Here is a 22,429-nt window from a genome sequence, read left to right as displayed (position 1 = left end):
CCATCATCAAGTTTGCTGACGACACAGTGGTAGGCCTGATCCCCGACAACGTTGAGCCAGCCTATAGGGAGGAGGTCAGAGACCTGGCAGTGTAGTGCCAGGACAACAACCTCTCCCTCAATGTGAGCAAGACAAAGGAGCTGATTGTGGACTACAGGAAAAGGAGGGTCGAACAGGCCCCCATTAACATTAACGGGCCTGTAGTGGAGAGGGTCAAGAGTTTCAAGTTCCTTGGTGTCCGCATCACCAACAAACTATCATGGTCCAAACACACCAAGACAGTCGTGAAGAGGGCACAACAACTGAAAAGATTTGGCATGGGTCCCCAGATCTTAAAACAGTTCTACAGCTGCACAATCGAGAGCTGCATCGCCGCCTGGCATGGCAACTGCTCGCCATTAGACATGCACCTGTCTGGGGAGTGGGCATGTTTGTTTATTTTTGGGCAATGGCAAATTAGTAAACATTTCTGTAGAGGTGTGGGAAGAATGTTTTAATCTTTCATAGTTATTTAAAAAAAAGTAAGAATGCATGTCACCTATATGAGTTACAAACTCTGGCTGCAAATTCTGCAAGATTTATTGTCTATTGAACAATTTAAAAGTAAATACTGCCCACAGCCCACACTTCTATGCAAAATAATTGTTGTTGAATATTTTGTTTATTAATACATGACTGTGATCTCTTGCCTTGCTATAGGTTCTGAGATTAAATGGGCTAAGACATTACACTCCTATGGCCCAGCAATACTATAGTACAGCCTACCCATACTGTCAAATATTTTAAATAGGCTACCACTTACCGGTCTATTTACCTCCGAGCATGGTTGGCTATTGAATGACTGATGGATAAATGCCTAATAGGCCTATTTGTTGTGTAGTGGGAAAACCAGTCACGTCAGAATAGTAGAGACATTCCCTGCAATACGATTATGATTTAGGCCTAATGCAAAAGCTAATAAATATATGCAATCTTCTTACCAATGGCAAATGTATCTGTTTTATCATTAGGCTTACGTTTTAAACTCCCACACCAGTAGCACTTTTTCGAACTGAAAGACGATGGCCAGAGCTTACCCATGATGTTGTACACAGATTTAAGTCAATAAGTCATTGTTTTAGTCAAAGTATTATATATTTGGGCTTTTAGTGACAAACCCAAACCTCCCACTTCATGGAAATCCATGTGAATGCAGTGTTTTTTCCTATGACAAACAAATTATTTTTCAGCCTGTTTCGTTTTTGGGTTTTATTTGATTATTAATCAGAAACAGATGCAAAGTTATGAATTTTTTTGCGAAGGAGATGAGCCAAACAGCCTTGTGGAGCACGCAAGGTTAAGAGTATTTTTTGTGCTCATGCACCTTTGATAATTGAGGTGTCCGGGGCCCTTGTTATGTTCAGCAGCTTCATGAACTTCAAGTACCAGGACATTTTTGCTAAAAACCTGGTTGCCTCTGCCAGGATACTGAAACTTGGCTGCAAGTGGAACTTCCAGCAAGGCAATAACCCCAAGCACACATCAAAATCCACAAAAAAAACTGGTTCATTTACTACAAAATCAACATTTTGCAATGGTCATTTCAGTGTCTGGACACCATTGAAAACCTGTGGTTTGAATTTGAAGAGGGCAGTCCATAAGCGCCGAAGAAAGATATCAAGGATCTGGAAATATTCTGAATGGATGAATAGTATAAGATCTCTCACAATGTCTTCTCCAATCTCATAAAACATTTTAGAAAAAGGTTCAGTGCCATTATCCTCGGAAGGGGAAGGTGGCAGAAAAAAAAGGATGCCAATCATTTTGACCCTTATTTTTCAAAATGACTTGTGGGAAAAAAATATCTGAATTAGCATAAAGTATCATTACCAGATTTCTGGGGCATACAATAGACATACACAAAAGGATGCGGACACCCCTTCAAATTAGTGAATGTAGCCATTTCAGCCTGAAATGTTGCAAACAGATGTATAAAATAAAGCACACAGCAATGCAATCTCCATAGACAAACACTGGCAGTGCAGTAGAATGGCCTTACTGAAGAGCTCCATGACTTTCAACAAGCCAGTTTGTCAGATTTCTGCCCTTCTAGAGCTGCAGAACTGATCGTCGAGAGTTTCATGAAATGGATTTCCATGGCCAGACAGCTGCACAAAAGCCTAAAATCAGCATGCACAATGCCAAGCATTGGCTGCAGTGGTGAAAAGCTCTCCGCCATTGGACTCTGTAGTATGGGAAACGTGTTCAATGGATGAATCACTCTTCACCATCTGGTAGTCCAACAGATTAATCTGGGTTTGGCGGATGCCATGAGAACACTACCTGCCCGAATGCATAGTGCCAGCTGTAATAATGGTCTGGGGCTGTTTTTCATTGTTTGGTCTAGGCCCCTTAGTTCGAAGGGAAATCTTACCGCTACAGCATACAATGACATTCTAGACAATTCTGTGCTTCCAACTACAAATAGTCTGGGTAGCCATTTAAATACCTGTTCAGGAGTGTTATAGCTTGGGAGTAGAAGCAATTTAGGAACCTCTTGGCGCTCCAGTACCGCTTGCTGTGCGGTAGCAGAGAGAACAGTCTATGACTAGGGTGGCTGGAGTCTGACACTTTTTTAGGGCCTTTGATGCCAATGAAAATAAAATCTATAATACAAAGAACACAGTGAAATAAAAAAAATGCAATATCATAAACCTTGTCTGTCCATCTGTATGTCCAAAAAGTACTTACAAACAAAACAGTCAATCTCATGGACCCTTTGTGGTCAGAGAGGATTTTCTTATCATTGTTGAAAAGTATCACAGTCCACATTCCCACTGAGTGAAAAGCCAGGAGAAGAGTGTGTATGGGAGTGTGTGTGTGGATGGCGTGGTGAGTTAAGTGCTCTTAAAGACTTCACTCCATTACACAGGTGAGAATGAGATAAATAGAAAAGTATTTCACTGGGAAAGAGGGGATGTGGTTGTGTGCTATGTAGGACAGTGCCTGTGGAGGTTTTTACATCTTCCTACATAGTGATGTGGAGTAAAGTAATATAGTATGCCTAGATAGAAACTGTATGGACCAATGTTGTGTGTGTGCATGTTTGTTCACGAAAGGTCACTTACTGGGTCCCCATCTGGTCCTGGTGGTCCTCTTTCACCAAAGTCTCCAGGAAACCCCTGGAGAGAGAGCAGCTTTAAAGCGACAATCTGCGATTGGTACATCCATTTGTACTAATGCCCAGTAGTTCTACGAATCACAGTAGTTACATTTTTACTACTGCACAGTATCACCAGGTCTGATTTAAAGAAAGTAAGAATGCTACTGCTAGTCTGGTCCCAGACCAACAAGTGCTCCAATGGTCAGAGCAGATGGCAGAGGAGTTGGCTAAAGCACATACAGATCTGGGACCAGGCTAACTTTGACCCTGATGCTAATGCTGTTCAGAAATAAAAAACAAAGCTTAAGTGTCTGTTTTACGTGAAGACATCATCCCAATCTTTGTTTGTGATTTTATTTTTTATTCACTCTAGAAAAAAACGTGTGCTAGTAAAATGTGTGCTAAATCATGTTTTATATCTACAATGGGCTATCATACTACAGAGTTTGAAACCTTTGCATTCTACAGTATATTTCACATTCAAACTCAATTTCTCTTACAATTATTAATTTCAGGTCAGAAATCATTCTGCCTTTAGATTATTACTACACAATACACTTTCATTTTAGTCACAGCAAAACCATTGCAGTAATTGTATAGCTTCTAGTAATTGTAACATAAGTTAAATATTACATGATATATTACAATACTACACCAGAGGCTAAGCAAACTCACTGAATAAATGAAGCCCAAAAATGTAATCTTAAATTGAAACTAACTTCGGTATCCAAATCTACCAAACGAACATCTAAACATGATTTGAATGGTGAAAACATAAAGGTCTCTGGGACTGTAGCTGAGCAGTACTCCAAGAGGGCAAGCAATGTGTCTTACGGCTTGTACACATCGCAATGAAAGTGGATCTAGCATTTGTCTGCCTGTTTTAGGGACCACCCTAAGGCATCACATTTTTCCTGTGATTCCACATGTAAAATGGGTGCGCACTCGATTCGCAAATTAGGTTCAGAGATCCTAAGTTCTCTCTGCCGGCAAATGTCTGAGCCCTTAGGGATCCCCGTATCCCAAATTAAAATGTCAATGTGTTGTAAATGCAATCTCTGGTAAAACTTTACTTAAATCGTGCAGGTACTCTACATGATCAAAAGTATGTGGACACATATTGGACCATCTCATTCTAAAATCATGAGTATTAATGTGGAGTTGGTCACCCTCTTTGCTGCTATAACAGTCTCCACTCTTATTTCTCCCCAATTTGGTGGTATCCAATTGGTAGTTAGTCTTGTCTCGTCGCTGCAATTCTGGTACGGACTCGGGAGAGGCGAATGTCGAGAGCCGTGCATCCTCCGAAACACAACCCAGTCAAGCCGCACTGCTTCTTGACACAATGCCCGCTTAACCCGGAAGCCAGCCGCACCAATGTGTTGGAGGAAACACCGTGCACCTGGCGACCGCGTCAGCGTGCAATTCGCCCGGCCTGCCACAGGAGTCGCAAAATGTGCATGTGCGAGTGAGTACATACACTGCGATTAGGTGAATTTTGTTTCTATGTAGATATAATTTATCATTGCCACAGGACAACATCAGAAATCTCTTCAGGCACAGATCTTTCCACTCTGTCTGAAAAACTAAACAACCTCTTGTCATCAAGTATTAAATGTCAGCAAACAATTTTAAGATTGTGAGAACATTGTTTAAGTTAACAGACAATCTGCTGAACCTGAAAAGTGAATCTGCATACAGAGAATGGCTTTACCACTTGACATACTGTGTACTGTAAGTGAAGCAGTCAAAGATCCCTAGGGAATAGCTGACCTCTAGATGCATCAGAGGGGAAGAGAGCATGCACACACACAGAAACACAACAAACACAAACTGTACATGCCAAAACAAAGAAAATGCCTGCACATACAAACGCTCCCTCATGAATGCATGTGCACACATCCCCACTTAAAAGCTACCACATAAATAACAACCTCATTGGATAATTGTTTTTTTTAAGCTGCTAGCGCTTCAACAACAGTGGCTTGGGTGTGTTGAGTTTCTTTGTAAGTATTATTTACTGAAAGCCAATAGGCAGCAGCTGCATTGGCTTTCAAGTAGTTCAGATGTGCAGAAGAGTATGGAACATTGCCCACGTGACACTCCAGCGCACAACCTGCCATCAGAAAGAGCAGGCGGATCACCACCTCAGTGAGGCTCCCATGTTCCATCCTGGTAATCGAGTCTGGCTCTCCACCAAGAACCTCTATAAATAAACACTTTTCCTTGACAGAAAAATGTTTCTCTTCTTTGACAGTGCATTTGTCAGTACTTCCCTTTGTCACTAGAGGGCAATTAGCCAATTTTTAGGGGCCTGTACTCCTGAAGTTGTTTGTGTACTTGCCAGCTAGCAGTTCTCAGCTGTTAGCAGCCAATGGCTAGCAGTTTCTTAGTCATTACAAATAAGTAAAGTACTGAATTTTTGAATGTACCAAATCAAACATTAAACCTTGTAAACAGTTCATTTCGACCTTGCGTTTGAAACCGGTGTTTATTTAATTAAATTTGTGCAGATGTCCAGCTATTAAAAGGGACAGTCAGCTATTTGAGTCTGCGTTTAGTTTAAGTTTTGCAGTCTCGGCATTGACCCTCTTGACTCTAGACATATGCTGCTGTTACTGCTTATCTATCTATCCTGTTGCCTAGTCACTTTACATTGGCAAACCTCCGATCCATAACGTCTGGTTTGCCAATGTAACCGTCCGCGGAGGTCTCAATATGATCTTCCATTGTGATGTCGCCGGATGCCCATCTGCTAGCCCCGGCCCGCTAGCTGTTTGAATCGCCATGTCTCCAGCTCGCCTAGCGTAGCAGCGACTACGGAATGGCTCTACTCATTGAACCCTATGATCACTCGGTTACACATGCCTCTCCCTAATGTCAATACGCCTTGTCTATTGCTGTTTTGGTTAGTGATTGTCTTATTTCACTGTAGAGCCCCTAGCCCTGCCCAAAATGCCTTAGATAGCCCATTTGTTCCATCCCCTTAACATGTGGTGACCTCACCTGGCTTAACAGGTGCCTCTAGAGACAAAACTCTCTCATCGTCACTCAATGTCTAGGTTTACCTCCACTGTACTCACATCCAACCATATCTTTGTACATTATCCATGAATATATTATTCCGCGCCCAGAAATCTGCTCCTCTTACTCTCTGTTCCAAATTCACTAGACGACCCTTATCCTACGCCTCCTCCGTTGATGTAGGGGTTAAACCAGGACCTGCAGCCCCCAGCACCAATCCCATTCCCCAGGCGCTCTCATTTGTTGACTTCTGTAACCGTAAAAGCCTAAGTTTGTTTTATTCACTGCTTTAGCACACTCCACCAACCCTGCTGTCCAAGTCGTGTCTGAATCATAGCTTAAGAAGGACACCAGAACTCCTGAAATGTCCATCCCTAACTATAACATCTTCAGACAAGATAGAACTGCCAAAGGGGGCAGAGTTGCAATGTACTGCAGACATAGCCTGCAGAGTTCTGTCATACTATTCAGGTCTATGTCCAAACAATGAAAGCTTCTACTTTTAAAAATCCACCTTTCCAGAAACAAGTCTCGAACCATTGCAGCTTCTCCTTCACACAAAACCACACAGCCGTGTTCTGAAAGAGCTGTAAAGCCTGGATTCCTACAAATCAGCTGGGCTAAACAATTTGGACCCTCTCTTTCTAAAATTATCCACTGAAATTGTTGCAACTCCTATTACTAGCCTGTTCAACCTCTCTTTCGTATCGTCTGAGATCCCCAAAGATTGGAAAGCTGCCGCGGTCATCCAACTCTTCAAAGGGGGAGACACTCTAGACCCAAACTGTTATAGACCTATATCCATCCTGCCCTGCCTTTCTAAAATCTTTGAAAGTTAAACAGATCACCAACCATTTCCAAGCTGGTCATGGGTGCACCTCAGCCACACTCAAGGCCCTTAAACGATATCATAACCACAATCAATAAAAGACAGTACTGTGCAGCCGTCTTCATCGACCTGACCAAGGATTTCGACTCTGTCAGTCACCTCATTCCTATTGGCAGACTCAATAGCCTTGGTTTCTCAAATGACTGACTCGCCTGGTTCACCAACTACTTCTTAGACAGAGTTCAGTGTGTCAAATCGGAGGGCCTGTTGTCCGGACCTCTGGCAGTCTACGGAGGTGACACAGGGTTCAATTCTCGAGCAGACTCTTTCCTATGTATATATCAATGACGTCGCTCTTGCTGCTGTTGATTCTCTGATCCACCTCTACACAGACACCATTCTGTATACATTTGGCCCTTCTTTGGACACTGTTAACATGCCTCAATGCCATACAACACTCCTTCCGTGGCCTCCAACTGCTTTTAATTGCTAGTAAAACTAAAGGCATGCTTCAACCGACTCTTCCCGCACCCACCTGCCCGACTAGTATCACTACTCTGGACAGTTCTGACTTAGAATATGTGGACAACTACAAATACCTAGGTGTCTGGTTAAACTGTAAACTCTCCAGCCAGACTTAAGCATCTCCAATTCAAAATTGAATCGGCTTCCTATTTTGCAACAAAGCATCCTTCACTCATGCTGCCAAACATACCCTCGTAAAACTGACTATCCTACCGATCCTTGAATTCGGAGATGTCATTTACAAAATAGCCTCCTACACTCTACTCAGAAAACTGGATGTAGTCCATCACAGTGCCATCCGTTTTATCACCAAAGCCCCATATACTACCCACCACTGGCGCCAGGTCATCTATAAGTCTTTGCTAGGTAAATCCCCGCCTTCGCAGCACACTGGTCACCATAGCACACGCTGCGGGTGAGTGTTCACTGTTCATCCCCAAAGCCAACACTTCCTTTGGCAGTCTTTCCTTACAGTTATCTGCAGCCAATGACTGGAATGAATTGCAAAAATCACTGAAGCCTTATCTATCCCTCTCTAACTTTAAGCATCAGCTGTCAGAGCAGCTTACCGATCACTGTACCTGTACACAGCCCATCTGTAAATAGCCCATCCAACTCCCTCTCCCCCATACTGTCGTTTAATTTTTATTTTTTTGCTCCTTTGCACTCCAGTATCTCTACTTGCACATCATCATCTGCACATCTATCACTCCAGTCTTAATGTTAAATTGTAATTATTTCCCCTCTATGGTCTACCTCCCTGCATTTGCACACACTGTACATATATATTTTTTGTGTTATTGACTGTACGTTTGTTTATGTGTAACTCTGTGTTGTTGATTTTGTTGCACTGCGTTGCTTTAACTTGGCCAGGTCGCAGTTGTAAATGAGAACTTGTTCTCAACTGGCCTACCTGGTCAAATAAAGGTGATTTTTTAAGTATCCAAACTACACGATCCCATCGAGAGAAAGGTGACCAAATAAGCTCATTTCAATATGAGCCTTTTCTTATTATGTGGCACATCTCTGACGTGTTCAACCTAGAGTAACCCTTCAATTAGCAAAGGAAATAGCAAAGAGAGAAGCTTATAATGATGTAGACAAATGCGTGACTGCGGGCCTTTGCACCAAACCTCTCAAAGGAGTTCTCAGCTAGAGAGCAGGTCTGGCTACAATATTGTAAGAACACTGCTGGAACTAGAACACTGACTCACTGAAACAAGTCATGTTCAGTGGTCACAAAACCTTTTGAAATTCTGAACGGGGAGATGCTGAATGTGAATTTGTCCAACAAGAATGCTCACTTTTGTTTCCCACCGCAAAACGCTACTGAATACAAATAAGGATTTGAGGACCGAATGACAGAGAAAGAGGTCTGAGTGTTCAATAAGCTAACATTAGCTAAACACAGCTCCGAGCTATGTCTATCATTGCCAGCAGCCTCCATGACACTGTATACTGTATGTCCTGTTAGTGTTCTCGGTATCAGTCTCTGGAGACCATAGATTTCTTAAGCCTGTGGGTTAGGTCTTAACACAGCGTCTGCTGTGGCTGACATCAACGCATTTCATAACAGTTCATATAAATAATTATCTATAAAGTATGTTGAGACAACTTTACCGGCCTACCCATCTTGCCCCTCTTCCCTGGTTCCCCAAGAATGCCCTGAAAATAGAACGAGAGAGAGAGAGAGAGAGAGAGAGAGAGAGAGAGAGAGAGAGAGAGAGAGAGAGAGAGAGAGAAAATAATAAGTTCAGAGCAACATTGTACTCTGGGAATAATTCTACTAACTACACTGATGTAACTACACTATCACAGACTGTAAGCTACTTGTTGTTGGTATTTTGTTTAGCTACTCTGTTTAAATACTGCTTAATATATATGCATACTTTTATTGCTTCTACATTGCTCTGCACAAACCTACAGCTGTGCCAGCTAATTGGAGCTATTTTATAGTGCTCTGTCCCATATAGGTGTCTTCCTTGAAGATTAGGAGGAAGTTAGAAAGGACAGACAGACACAGTGATCAACAGATAAAGATTAGCCTGCTACAGTATGGTGGAGCTGCATAGTGGAAAGTCCATTACAGGCTCACCCATGACGTAACCCCAGGTGCATGCGATAAGTAGGGTAATGGTCTGGTGTTTTTGGAGGCTGAGCTTTAGGAAGGGCTTGATTAGTTTAGCCAGTTCAAAGGCTCAATAAGGGGGGTCACAATGAGTCATCACCAACACTCCCACACGGACTTACTCAATGCAGCCTGATAGCATGCTGGAGGCAGTTCCCGCATTTAAATCAAAACAAGAAACTGGTTGTCGCTTATGGAAACAGAGGGAGGGAAGATCAGAGTCCCCACTGGGACAGGTAGTCAGAGTTGCCTCCATTCTTGTACACAGTGTGTGGTGAGGTCAGGAATAAGTCCTGGCCCTAATCATTACAGACATAGTGAGTATTTTGATGTGTGTAGCAGTAAGGTAAAAAAAAAGACAAACATACTCTTTTGCCATCAGCACCGGGTAGGCCAAAAAGGCCCGCGATTCCAATGAAGCCCTAGAGAGAGAGAGAGGTAGAGGAATTCCATTTTCAATGACTGCGAAGTAGATCTATTATAGCTTGAGAGTTGAGGAGTCCAGTGCTGGGGGTCTGAAGGTTCCAGGGTTGATGGATCTGGTCTCCATGAAGAACTAAGCCATGAGGCAAGTGTATATGCCCATGGACTGCATGGTGCTGGCTTCCACGATGTAGTCCAAGGGCACATACCCTCACGCCAGGGATCTCTGAAGATGACACCAATCTGGCCTGTTGATAGCGGTTTAACGTAACGCAACAAAACAGAACAAGTCCAGGAACAACAGCAGCAATATCAGTAGCAATGTTTTCTATAAGACAGTGGAGTTCTGATACTGGATAAGTTACAGCTGATGGGTTAAGGTTGAAGGTTCATAGGGCATAGGGAACAGACTACGTAGATCAGGATGATTGAGATGTAGCATTTTTAGATGTGCTCTATTTTAACAAACCTAATGGAATGGTATGTCTTAGCGCTAGCGTTATATGTTCAGTGGGGTGTCAGTAATATTTTAGCTATTTTCACCACTGGTACTTGGGGGCGCAGTAGCTGGCGCAAGTTATTTTGATAAATAAACAAGTTGTGGGTGTGTTGAGGCTTGCCCCTCACTGTCCAACCAGAACATGCTCCATGTCTAAATATGTTGTTGCTTCAAGTTGTGTATTGCAATTTGAATTTTAGTCTATTATAACATAGTTTGTTAAATAGCCTGCCCCATATCTGATAAACGTGTTGAACATGTTTGCAGTCTACATTGTTCTAATGGCATTGCTTCAATATGGAAATATATTGTTAAACATAGGCCATAGCATTCACACTGATATAGGGGCTAGGCCTACTGTAAATTGCAGTATGGACATGCCAAACATAGTCATTAAGCAAGATTCAATCCACTAGGCTATTGATAAGACCGTGTATAATTCTAATACAAATTTAACAACCACTTGTTTTATATAGACTATGTCGAAATACAGTTACCAGAATTTCTCCCCATGGGTGTATAATACAGACAAACTTAACTTTGGAATGTGTGTCAAATCCTCCATAGACTTTCACAGGAGCTGGATAAAGATGTAATATAAAGAGAAAGGGGGAATGTCCACTCACCGTTATACTGTCCGCAAATGTCATGTTTTCTAAACATCATGGAACCAACCATATTTGTACTTCTCCAGAAATAGATTAAATTGCATTTCATTTGGGCCATGTACATTCTCACCATAAATAGATAGTGAAGGATACAGTATAAACTGTACATATGAGATGAGTAATGCGAGATAGGTAAACATTCTTAAAGTGGCATTATTTAAGTGACGAGTGTTCCATTTATTAAAGTGGCCAATGATATCAAGTCTGTAGGTAGGCAGCAGCCTCTCTGTGCTAGTGGTGGCTGTTTAACAATCTGATGGCCTTGAGATAGAAGCTGTTTTGCAATCTCTCTGTCCCACATTTGATGCACCTGTACTGACCTCGCCTTCTGAATGGAAGCGGGGTGAACAGGTAGTGGCTCAGGTGGTTATTGTCCTTGATCTTTTTGGCCTTCCTGTGACATTGGGTGCTGTAGGTGTCCTGGAGGGCAGGTAGTTTGCCCCGGTGATGCGTTGTGTAGACCGCACCACCCTCTGGAGAGTCCTCCGGTTGAGGGCAGTGCAGTGCTGTACCAAGTGGTGATACAGCCCAACTGGATGCTCTCAATTCAGCACCTGTAAAGGTTAGTGAGGGTTTTCGGTGACAAGCCACATTTTGTTAGCCTCCTGAGGTTGACGATGCGCTGTTGCGCCTACTTCACCACAATGTCAGTGTGTGTGGACCATTTCAGTTTGTCAATAATATGTACACCAAGGAACTTAACTTTACACCTTCTCCACTGCTGTCCCATTGATGTGGATAGGGGGTGCTCCCTTTGCTGTTTCCTGAAGTCCATGATCATTGCTTTTGTTTTGCTGATGTTGAGTGAGAGGTTATTTTCCTGACACCACACTCCGAGTGGTTCTGAGGAATAATTCTAGGTCATGTAAACAAAAGGACTTGAGTTCTTGTGTGTTGTTACAATTACACCACGAGTGGTTAATCATGAAACATACACCCCCGCCCTTCTTTTTACAAGAGAGATGTTTTTTCCTTTCGGCGTGATGCACTGAACATCTCGTTGGATGTACGGACTCTGACAGCATGTCCCCAGCGAGCCATGTCTCCGTGTAACAGAGTATGTTACAATCCCGGATATCTCTTTGGAAAGCAACTCTTGCCCTAATTGTTCACTTTGTTAACTAGGGATTGGACATTAGAGTAAAATACTCTGAAGTGGTGGGTGGTGTGCGCACATCCAAAGTCTCACTAGAAGACCGCGCCGGCACCTTCTCCGACGGCGTTGTTTCTGGTTGGCCTCTGGAATCAGTTCAAATGCCCTGGGAGATGCAGGCATAGGATACGCTTTGGGAATGTCGTATTTCTGGTAAGTTGATGTTTCTCTGAAATCCAATAGTTCTTCCCGGCTGTATGTAATAACACTAACAATGCAAGAAGAAATACTGCACAGTTTCCTAAGGACTTGAAGCGAAGCTGCCATCTCTATCAGCACCATATTGTCTCTGATTAAGCTACTGTGTGCCTCCGCTGGCAAAATTGATGCCATAACCAATTGAGTTACAGCTAAGAACAGCTTTCGGTGAGTCTTAAATATCACCAGTTACGCTGCTTGAAATTGGCACACAGGATTTACAGGACACACCACAAATACATCACCATTCCCACCTCAGCCCAAGCAAGCTGATATAAAAGAGGAGCGCTGGCTTTTACAAGTCACATTTACCAAAGAGGGTGCATTAACGCTAGGCAAAAATAGAGTCCTATAGCTGGTAGTTTGTAGATTATGGTTATAGCTGAGCGATAGTGGTGGTTAGTCGTAGTGAGTTGGTTAGTTGTAGCTAGGGGATCAGGGGCTGGTTGTGAGACACAGTAGCAGACAGGGTAGATGTAGATCAGAGATACAGGGTGGTTAGATGTAATTGACGGGGTAGCTGTAGTATACTATAGGTAGGTAAGTACTTGAAGGTAAATATGGGATAAGGGGTAGATGTGTGAACCAGGGGTTTGTGAGGGAGTTGGTTGATGCATATCTTGTATGTCGGGAATGGATGTAGATAGGACAGGGGGATGGTTGTGTGGTAGATCAGGGGATGGGGGTTGCTGATGGAGAGAAGGAGAGGATGGAAGGCCTCTTTACAACTGTAAACAGGAAATTCCAGCCGGTGGGGGCAGGGCCAGTTTTGGAACAGCCATGGGAGCTGATAAAGGGTCTTTAATGAAGTGCAACATAACATCACATCACTGAGTGTGTGTGTGTGAGTGTGGCGGCTGTATACAGTTAGACAACTGTTTATGTGGAAAAGGCAGTACAGTACGTGTGTGTGTGTGTGGGGGGGGGGTTATAGCAGACAAAACCAATAACTTTGATTAAACAACTCTTGGCAAGCGAGTGTGTTTTTCTGGAGACTGGAGACACTATCCACTGTAAACAGAGAGTAGTAAAATCTGTGTCAAGCCGGATGCATAGAGGTCAAGGTCAGATCAGCCGAAACATAGAAGACAGAGACGGATTGCCCTTGAAAACCAAAAACATACAGTAAACATAAGAACATCAGCCTCTTTCCAGAATTGATCAAATCACGCCCCGTAGGCATGACAACAGCTTTCAGTGTGGTGTTTATGGGTATGACTCAAATGTCCAGGCTATAGCACTGCTAAAGAAAATCAGGCTCCACTGGAAAATAATTGGGGTAGAGGGAATTAAGGGTACACCTACCCGAGTGCCTTTTGGCCCAATGGCTCCTATGGGACCTGGCAAACCCTAAGACAAAGACAGAGAAAAAGTAGTTGAACGGTTAAACACAATTATTGGTAAGATAAAAACCAACCAATTATCACAGTGACACTGTGTGTGTGTGTGTGTGTGTGTGTGTGTGTGTGTGTGTGTGTGTGTGTGTGTGTGTGTGTGTGTGTGTGTGTGCGCGTTCGTGCGTCTGTGTGCAATTTTTTGAGTCTGTTAATTGGGAATTTATGAGTCGGTGTGTGATTAAGAGCAGGGAGAGAAAGGACTTCCTCTAGTGTAGCAGTTTCTAGAAAGACAGTAACCCATTCTAGGAGTAGATGCCAGGAAAGCAGCTGTGACTGAAGCAGACTTGGGTTTGAAGTATGGAGTTAAAAGAGTCTCTTAATTTATTCTCAAAACATGTATTCTTAGGAAGATTTACTATCGGTCTTCAACTGACTCTTTGTGGCATGATTTACATGACAACAACTCTTGTCCTGCACTTGGTGTAGATGTGCAGAATTGTGATACGCATAATTATGCTTCATAGCTCTAGTACATTCACTCTCCCCTACACAGGTACAACCTGTTAACACTTAATCCTCCTTAATCCACCAGTTAAGAGTTGGTCTGAACCCTCTAACCCTACTCTAGATGAGCATAACCTCCTGACCCCTGACCCTTGGGGCGGCAGGGTAGCCTAGTGGTTAGAGGGTTGGACTAGTAACCGGAAGGTTGCAAGTTCAAACCCCCGAGCTGACAAGGTACAAATCTGTCGTTCTGCCCATGAACAGGCAGTTAACCCACTGTTCCTAGGCCGTCATTGAAAATAAGAATTTGTTCTTAACTGACTTGCCTGGTTAAATAAAGGTAAAATAAAGGTAAAATAAAGGTAAAATAAAAAAATAAAAAAATCTGACCCCTAGCCCTACTGTACCAGACAAGCCTGACCCCACTGTACCAGTCAAGCCTGACCCCACTATAACAGTCACAGCACATCAGAGGATTTACTGCACCTGCCTGCCAGGATAACCTTTGGCACCTGGGCTTCCATCTGGACCTCGCTCCCCCTGTGGGAAAGGAGGAAGATGGGGTTAAAGGCAGATAGAAAAGATTGATAAAAATTACAGTAAGCCAGTGACAGACAGCGCCTTGTGCAGAGTAATAGGTAGTGTAACGGTCAAACTAAACCAAAGCTGCCATGTCACCGTAACGGCTCAATAACGTGACTCACATGATCTATGAGACATGCTATACCGAAAGTAAACGCAATAGGTCTGCGAAGCGAGAATCGCTTAAAGCAGCACGTCTGCAATGCAAGGATCGCTTGAAGCAGAGTAGTTTTACACTGAGTCTATTTTCCTTGTCAGCGACAGCATTGCAGAGATGTAGACATAGAAATATTAATCAATACATAAATTAACAAACAATCCTAATAACACATTGAAAGTGTGTTCGGTATCACATTTTATGCTTTAACAAAAATCCAATTTAAGTTGATGCAATTGTTGATACAACCACCAAGTCATTTTAAACATGCAAATGCATATCAACAAGATTGTGTTTTGGAGTTATACAGTGAATCCATAAAATATTCAGACTCCCTGACTTAAAACAGGTTTTCAGAAATGTTTGCAAATGTATAAAATAAAAAAATACTGAAATATCATATTTACATAAAAATTCAGAACCTTTACTCTGTACTTTTCTTGGGTATGGCGCTACAAGCTTGGCACACCTGTATTTGGGGAGTTTCTCCCATTCTTCTCCGCAGATCCTCTCAAGCTCTGTGGTCAATTCCTTCGACCTCAAGGCTTGGTTTTTGCTGTGGCATGCATTGTCAACTGACCTTATATAGACATGTGTTTGCCTTTCCAAATCAACTCCAATCAAGTTGTAGAAACATCTCAAGGATGATCAATGGAAACGGGATGCACCTGAGCTCGATTTTGACTCTCATAAGTCTGGCTGCACAACCGATTGGCAAACGTATTGCAAATTGGGAAATAAACTGCATACAAATAAGAATGAACTATTAAACAAAGATAAATAATATAAACAATGATAGTAAAAAAGTTTTGGAGCACCTTAAATTCATTTTTGGGAAAAAAGGCAAACTTAGTTCCATCATTCATTGAATCAGATGGCTTATGCATCACAAAACCAACTGATATTGCTAACTACTTTGATGATTTTCTAATTTGTAAGATTAGCTAACTTAAGCATGACATGCCAGCAACAATTGCTGATAGTACACATCCAACTATATCTGACCAAATTATGAAAGAAAAGCATTGTAATTTTAAATTCTGTAAAAGGATTGCGGAAGATATACTTATTATGTTTTCTCTGTCAACAATGACATGCCACCGGGGTCTGACATCGTGGATGGAACAGCGATTATGCCACTCATATTTTCCATACTTTCCCAGTTTAAGCCTAATTGAAAGTGTATTCGGGGGAAGCAAAAGTCATTCCTCTACCTAAGAATAGTAAAGCCCCCTTCAATGGCTCAAATAGCCAACCAATCAGCCTGTTACCAATCATTAGTAAACTGTAAGAAAAAATCTGAGATGACAGTGTTGTTAACAAAAGGCTAAGCTTGAGAGTTAGCATATTAATTTCATTTAATTTGCGATTTTCATGAATAGTTAACGTTGCGTTATGGTAATGAGCTTGAGGCTATGATTACGCTACCGGATCCGACATGGCTCAGCGCAAGAGGTTAACAGAATGTGACTGGCAGAATGGGTGTTGTATGTGGAGGAAGAGGGCTGCAGTAGATATCTCAGATAAGGGGGAGAGTGAGGCCTAAGAGGGTTTTATAAATAGGCAACAACCAGTGGGTCTTGCGAGAGAGATGACCAGTTTACAGAAGAGTATAGAGTGCAGTGATGTGTCCTATAAGGAGCATTGGTGGCAAATCTGATGGCCGAATTGTAAAGAACATCTGGCCGCTCGAGAGCATCCCTACCTGCCGATCTATAAATTATGTCTCCGTAATCTAGCATGGTTAATATGGTCCTCGGAATCAGGGTTAGTTTGCAGCTGGGGTGAAAAAGGAGTGATTACGATAGAGGAAACCAAGTCTAGATTTAACTTGAGCCTGCAGCTTTGATATGTGTTGAGAGAAGGACAGTGCACCGTCTAGCCATACTCCCAAGTACTTGTATAAGGTGACTATCTTAAGCTTTAAACCCTCAGAGGTAGTAATCACACCTGTGGGGAGAGGGGCATTCTTCTTATCAGCCCACGTTACCTTTGTTTTGGAGGTGTTCAGAAAAACGTTAAAGGCTGAAAAAGCTTGTTGGACACTAAGAAATCTTTGTTATTGGGCGTTTAACATAAAATCCAGGGATGGGCCAGTTGAGTATAAGACTGTAGCATCTGCATATAAATGGAAGAGAGAGCTTCCTACTGCCTGAGCTATGTTGTTGATGTAAATTGAGAAGAGCATGGGGCCTAGGATCGAGCCTTGGTGTACACCCTTCGTGACAGGCAGTAGCTGAGACAGCAGATGTTCTGACTTTAGACACTGAATTCTTTGAGATAGGTAGTTAGCAAACCAGGCCAAAGACCCCTCAGAGACACCAATACTCATTAGCCAGCCCAAAAGAATGGAATGGTCTACCGTATTAAAAGCTTTGGCCAAGTCAATAAAAATTGCAGGACAACATTGCTTAGAATCAAGGGCAATGGTGACATCATTGAGGATGTTTAAGAATGCAGTGACACATCCATAACCTGAGCGGAAACCAGATTGCATACTAGAGAGAATACTATAGACATCAAGAAAGCCAGTCAGTTGATTATTGACAAGTTTTTCCAACACTTTAGATAAACAGGGCACAAAAGAAATAGGCTTATAACAGCTAGGATCAGCTTGATCTCCCCCTTTAAATAAATACCTAACTGCCTTCCAAGCAATGGGAACCTCCCCAGAGAGGAGAGAGGTTAAAAAGATCAGAGATAGGGTTGGGGATTTGTCACATTCGTTTGTAGTAACGGACCAAGGCGCAGCGAATGTTGAGTTCCACATAATTTATTAATAGTGAAACAATAAAACAATAAACGAACCGTGACTACAGAGGTGCTACATACACTTACTCAAAATACAATATCCCACAAACACAGGTGGGAACAAACACTACTTAAATATGATCCCCAATTAGAGACAACGATTACCAGCTGCCTCTAATTGGGAATCATACAAATGAACAACATAGAAACATGAAAACTAGAACACCCACATAGAAATAATAAACTAGACTCCACCTTGGAAAATAAGGACTCTCTATGGTCAGGAAGTGACAGGATTATAGGAGCAGCAACCTTAAAGAAGAAAGGGTCTAAACCGTCTGACCCAGATGTTTTTTGGGGGTCCTTTGGGGGTCCTTTAGCACCTCAGACTCAGTGACCGCCTGCAGGGGGACACTTTGTAGTGGGGCAGGGAAAAAAGCGTCGGGGCGGGAGATGATGAAATGTTGAGTGGGCAAATAGAATTCCTGACTTAATGAATTGGTTCTTAAAGAGCTCAGCCATGTACTTCTTGTCAGTAACAACCACATCATCAACTTTAAGGGACATGGGCTTCCTTTACATAAAGGCGGCGACCCAAGTGATCTAAATAATTATCGTCCCATTCCCAAACTATCTTAGTACCATCTCTGCTACTTCTATGATTTTAAATGATCTCGTAAATTGTTTAGATATGAAGAAACACTGTGCTGCCCTCTTCATTGACCTGTCCAAGGCATTCGACACTGTGGATCGCACCTTACTTATTCAGAGACACTGTCTTGGATTACAACACTAGATTACAGGGTTGGTTAATGCTGGAGACACCACATGTATCCTTAGAGTTGGGCAAATCATCCTTTTCCTACCAGGCCCCTATCATGTGTAATAATCTCCTAGTAACATTTCATTTGGATGTGTTGTTGTCTGTGGGTCAGTTTAGTAGAAAGGCTAAGGATTTTTACATTGATAAATGTGTTTGTTTTGTTTGATTGTTTATTGTGTATATAATACTTGCTATTTAAGTTTGTGTTTTAAATGGTATAAAATGTTATTTTCTCTATTGTTCCCAGGGCACATTTGTGTTTTTCCCTAGTTAAATAAAAGTTCCTAAGAATTTGATCCAATCAGGGCTTGGCATGGGGGATGGGATGGGCAGGTTGAAACCTAATTTCTTACAATGCAAACGTGTTCATGTAGAACTTCCTTCGACGTGCATAGCCCCTGCACAGTGCACACAGCCTCCTATTGAAGGCCTCCCCATTCATTTGGCTCGGGCCTATGCATACAGCAGAGCCTCAGAGAAGTATAGATGAGGAGAGGTGAAAGGAGGAGCCCTCTGCCAACCCCCATCAACATTAAATCAGTAATGGGGTTCGAAGATATGGTATGGGAGGGTCGGGTTTGTCATTAGATGCTCCAGTCTTGTGCTCTTTGCTCTGGTAATACATCACATTGCATCATGCAAAACAGAGTTATTACTCAATCACTGTTTGCCTCATCATTCAGACAGAAAAAAGCATTTGTTAATCTTGTCCATGCAAAAATAGTCTTAGACTGGGGAAGTAGGGGTGGAGGAGGACACAAACACACTCTCCTCATGCCTCAAGAAACTCCATCCATTGACGTCCCTTCCACAGTTTTTTTCTCTAAGGCCATTTTCCTCAAGAGGACTCCTTGCAATTAGGATGAAAATAGCCTTGATATGTTACGGATGCTCTAGAACCTTAAATAGCATTGATGTGTTATGGACGCTCCAGAACCTTAAATAGCCTTGATGTGTTACGGACGCTCCAGAACCTTAAATAGCCTTGATGTGTTACGGACGCTCCAGAACCTTAAATAGCCTTGATGTGTTACGGACGCTCCAGAACCTGAAATAGCCTTGATGTGTTACGGACGCTCCAGAACCTGAAATAGCCTTGATATGTTACGGACGCTCCAGAACCTTAAATAGCCTTGATGTGTTACGGACGCTCCAGAACCTTAAATAGCCTTGATATGTTACGGACGCTCCAGAACCTTAAATAGCCTTGATGTGTTACGGACGCTCCAGAACCTTAAATAGCCTTGATGTGTTACGGACGCTCCAGAACCTGAAATAGCCTTGATATGTTACGGACGCTCCAGAACCTTAAATAGCCTTGATGTGTTACGGACGCTCCAGAACCTTAAATAGCCTTGATATGTTACGGACGCTCCAGAACCTTAAATAGCCTTGATGTGTTACGGACGCTCCAGAACCTTAAATAGCCTTGATGTGTTACGGACGCTCCAGAACCTTAAATAGCCTTGATGTGTTACGGACGCTCCAGAACCTTAAATAGCCTTGATGTGTTACGGACGCTCCAGAACCTTAAATAGCCTTGATGTGTTACGGACGCTCCAGAACCTTAAATAGCCTTGATGTGTTACGGACGCTCCAGAACCTTAAATAGCCTTGATGTGTTACGGATGCTCCAGAACCTTAAATAGCCTTGATGTGTTACGGACGCTCCAGAACCTTAAATAGCCTTAATGTGTTACGGACGCTCCAGAACCTTAAATAGCCTGGACACTACGATGCTTATCCAGTCTCCCCCACTTCTTCCAAAGACTAACGTAGCAACAGTCAGCAAAATTGTTAAGAGGTTTTAAAAGCAATTCAATTAATGCAACAGTTGGACAATGGATGAATATACTCCAAACCTTTTGAATTTTAAAATCCATCAGATAAAACATGTTACTGGCACGAACAAATAATGAATGGAGTTTAGGGATTTTGGTGGGAATTCAGGTATTACATTTATTGTAAAATGACATTTTTAGGGGGGACTAATATATACATGTTCTAATGGTATCAGGTATTTGTGAAAATATTTTGTGTTAAAATAAAGTACATTTTATATGCTTAATTTGCATAAACATACGGTGTATTTGCAATATGAATAAATTAATATAAAGGGGTGGAACAGGGCTGCAAACACCAAAAACATGCACTGTCTAGGCTTACCTGCACTCACCACGTTCTGTTGCCTAATTCAGCAAGTGTGTCAATAGCAGTATACCATCAGATTAAAAATCAACCCGCTTGACTCTATATTACATCTATCTATACGTACATTTTTCATTTACATTTGGGTCATTTAGCAGACGCTCTTTTCCAGAGCTCATATCCAAAGTGACTTACAGTCGTGAATGTATACATTTTCCTACTCCCTTCATACTATACATTTGTCACGTGCGCTCCTTCTCCGGCCTCTAGGTCACCAGGCTGCTCATTGTGGCACACACCTGTCACCATTGTTATGCACACCTGAGCGTCATCAGACTCGCTTGGACGCCATCACTTCCCTGATTGCCTTCCCTAAATATGTCACTCCGTTTGGTTCCTTCCCCAGTCATCATTGTTTCTGTTCCAGTGTCATGTATGTGTGTTGTTTGTGTTTTCTTGTTTGGTATTATGTTACGTTTATTTATTAAAACACTCACTCCCTGAACTTGCTTCCCGATTCTCAGCGCACACGTTACAACATTGTTTGCGAGTTCAGACATAATAGCACTATAAACTGAGTGTTGGTTTCAGCACATTTAATTTGTAAACATTTCAACTGTATTAAATTATAACTTTTTTTTCAATTGGGCAAAAAAATCAACACACATCAAAATAATGTTACCTTCTCTTTCTTGTGATGTAATTTCCAAGACCAAGCATTAAATCCCTGATGAAGCTTTAGCGTTGTTATAGATGCAACGGAAAGACAATATATTCAATTTTGACAGGTCATTACAAACATGTCTGTGGTTGTAACGTTAAAGGGAAAAAAAACGACAGGCACAAAGCAAGAGTAAGAAAGAGTCGCAATAAAGTGAAAATAATCAATCCAGTGAGATTTAAGTGACAAGTGGATTTTGCACCCCTCAAACACAGAAATAGATGAAATGAAAAGACAGATGCTGAGGTGGGAGGGGAATGTGCATTGCTACTGTTGTGTGTTCCTTGGGTTGAATCAGTATAGTGCTGCTATACAGTGATATGGTGTGAGTGGCTGTGTCTGTGTTGGATGGTGTGAGTGGCTCTGCTCTTGGAGCTGGAACAGCCCAGCCAGTCAGATCTGGCTGCCTCCAGGCATGTTTGGCTCAGCCATTTACCAACTGCTGAAAAGGGGCTGGAACTCCCAAGAGTCGATAATGGACCAGGAATCAATCTGATTGATCGATGCTTTAGCATGCCAAATCATCATCCGTTACCATGGTCGCCATAGCACTTTTGCTATCCCATAATACAGTCCATAATTTGGGCTGTTGGACATTGACGGAGAGTGGCAGACTGAGGCGAGACATAATGGGTTGGAGTTGCTCTGGTCTTGGAGGTATTTTTTGCATCATGGATCATTGATACGAGCTTTCCTATGGGACTGTAGCAGAGACATTTTGACAGAGCGACAATGCGAAGATGTTTCCAAAACGAACTGCATCATTCCAAATATCCAGCACGACATTTGATTGCCAATAGCAATTGCTTTGCAAATA

At 42.3% G+C, this 22,429-nt stretch overlaps 1 protein-coding gene across 1 annotated transcript in view; it reads right to left on the bottom strand.

Annotated features, from left to right (window-relative positions):
- col27a1a (collagen, type XXVII, alpha 1a) overlaps positions 1–22,429 on the bottom strand; it is a 172,596-nt gene that overhangs the window by 126,980 nt on the left and 23,187 nt on the right. The window contains exons 5-9 of the mRNA XM_052500505.1: positions 14,917–14,970; positions 13,895–13,939; positions 10,017–10,070; positions 9,141–9,185; positions 3,108–3,161 (exon numbers count right to left, since the gene is read on the bottom strand). Of these exons, the coding sequence (XP_052356465.1) occupies positions 3,108–3,161; positions 9,141–9,152 (66 nt within the window). The 5' untranslated portion in view covers positions 9,153–9,185; positions 10,017–10,070; positions 13,895–13,939; positions 14,917–14,970. The remainder of the gene's footprint in view (positions 1–3,107; positions 3,162–9,140; positions 9,186–10,016; positions 10,071–13,894; positions 13,940–14,916; positions 14,971–22,429) is intronic.

The sequence above is a fragment of the Oncorhynchus keta genome, unplaced genomic scaffold (assembly GCF_023373465.1).
Source record: "Oncorhynchus keta strain PuntledgeMale-10-30-2019 unplaced genomic scaffold, Oket_V2 Un_contig_1083_pilon_pilon, whole genome shotgun sequence".
NCBI classification, from domain to species: Eukaryota; Metazoa; Chordata; class Actinopteri; order Salmoniformes; family Salmonidae; genus Oncorhynchus; species Oncorhynchus keta.
The sequence above is the reverse complement of the archived record's forward strand: the minus strand, read 5'-3'. Positions and strand labels throughout refer to the sequence as shown.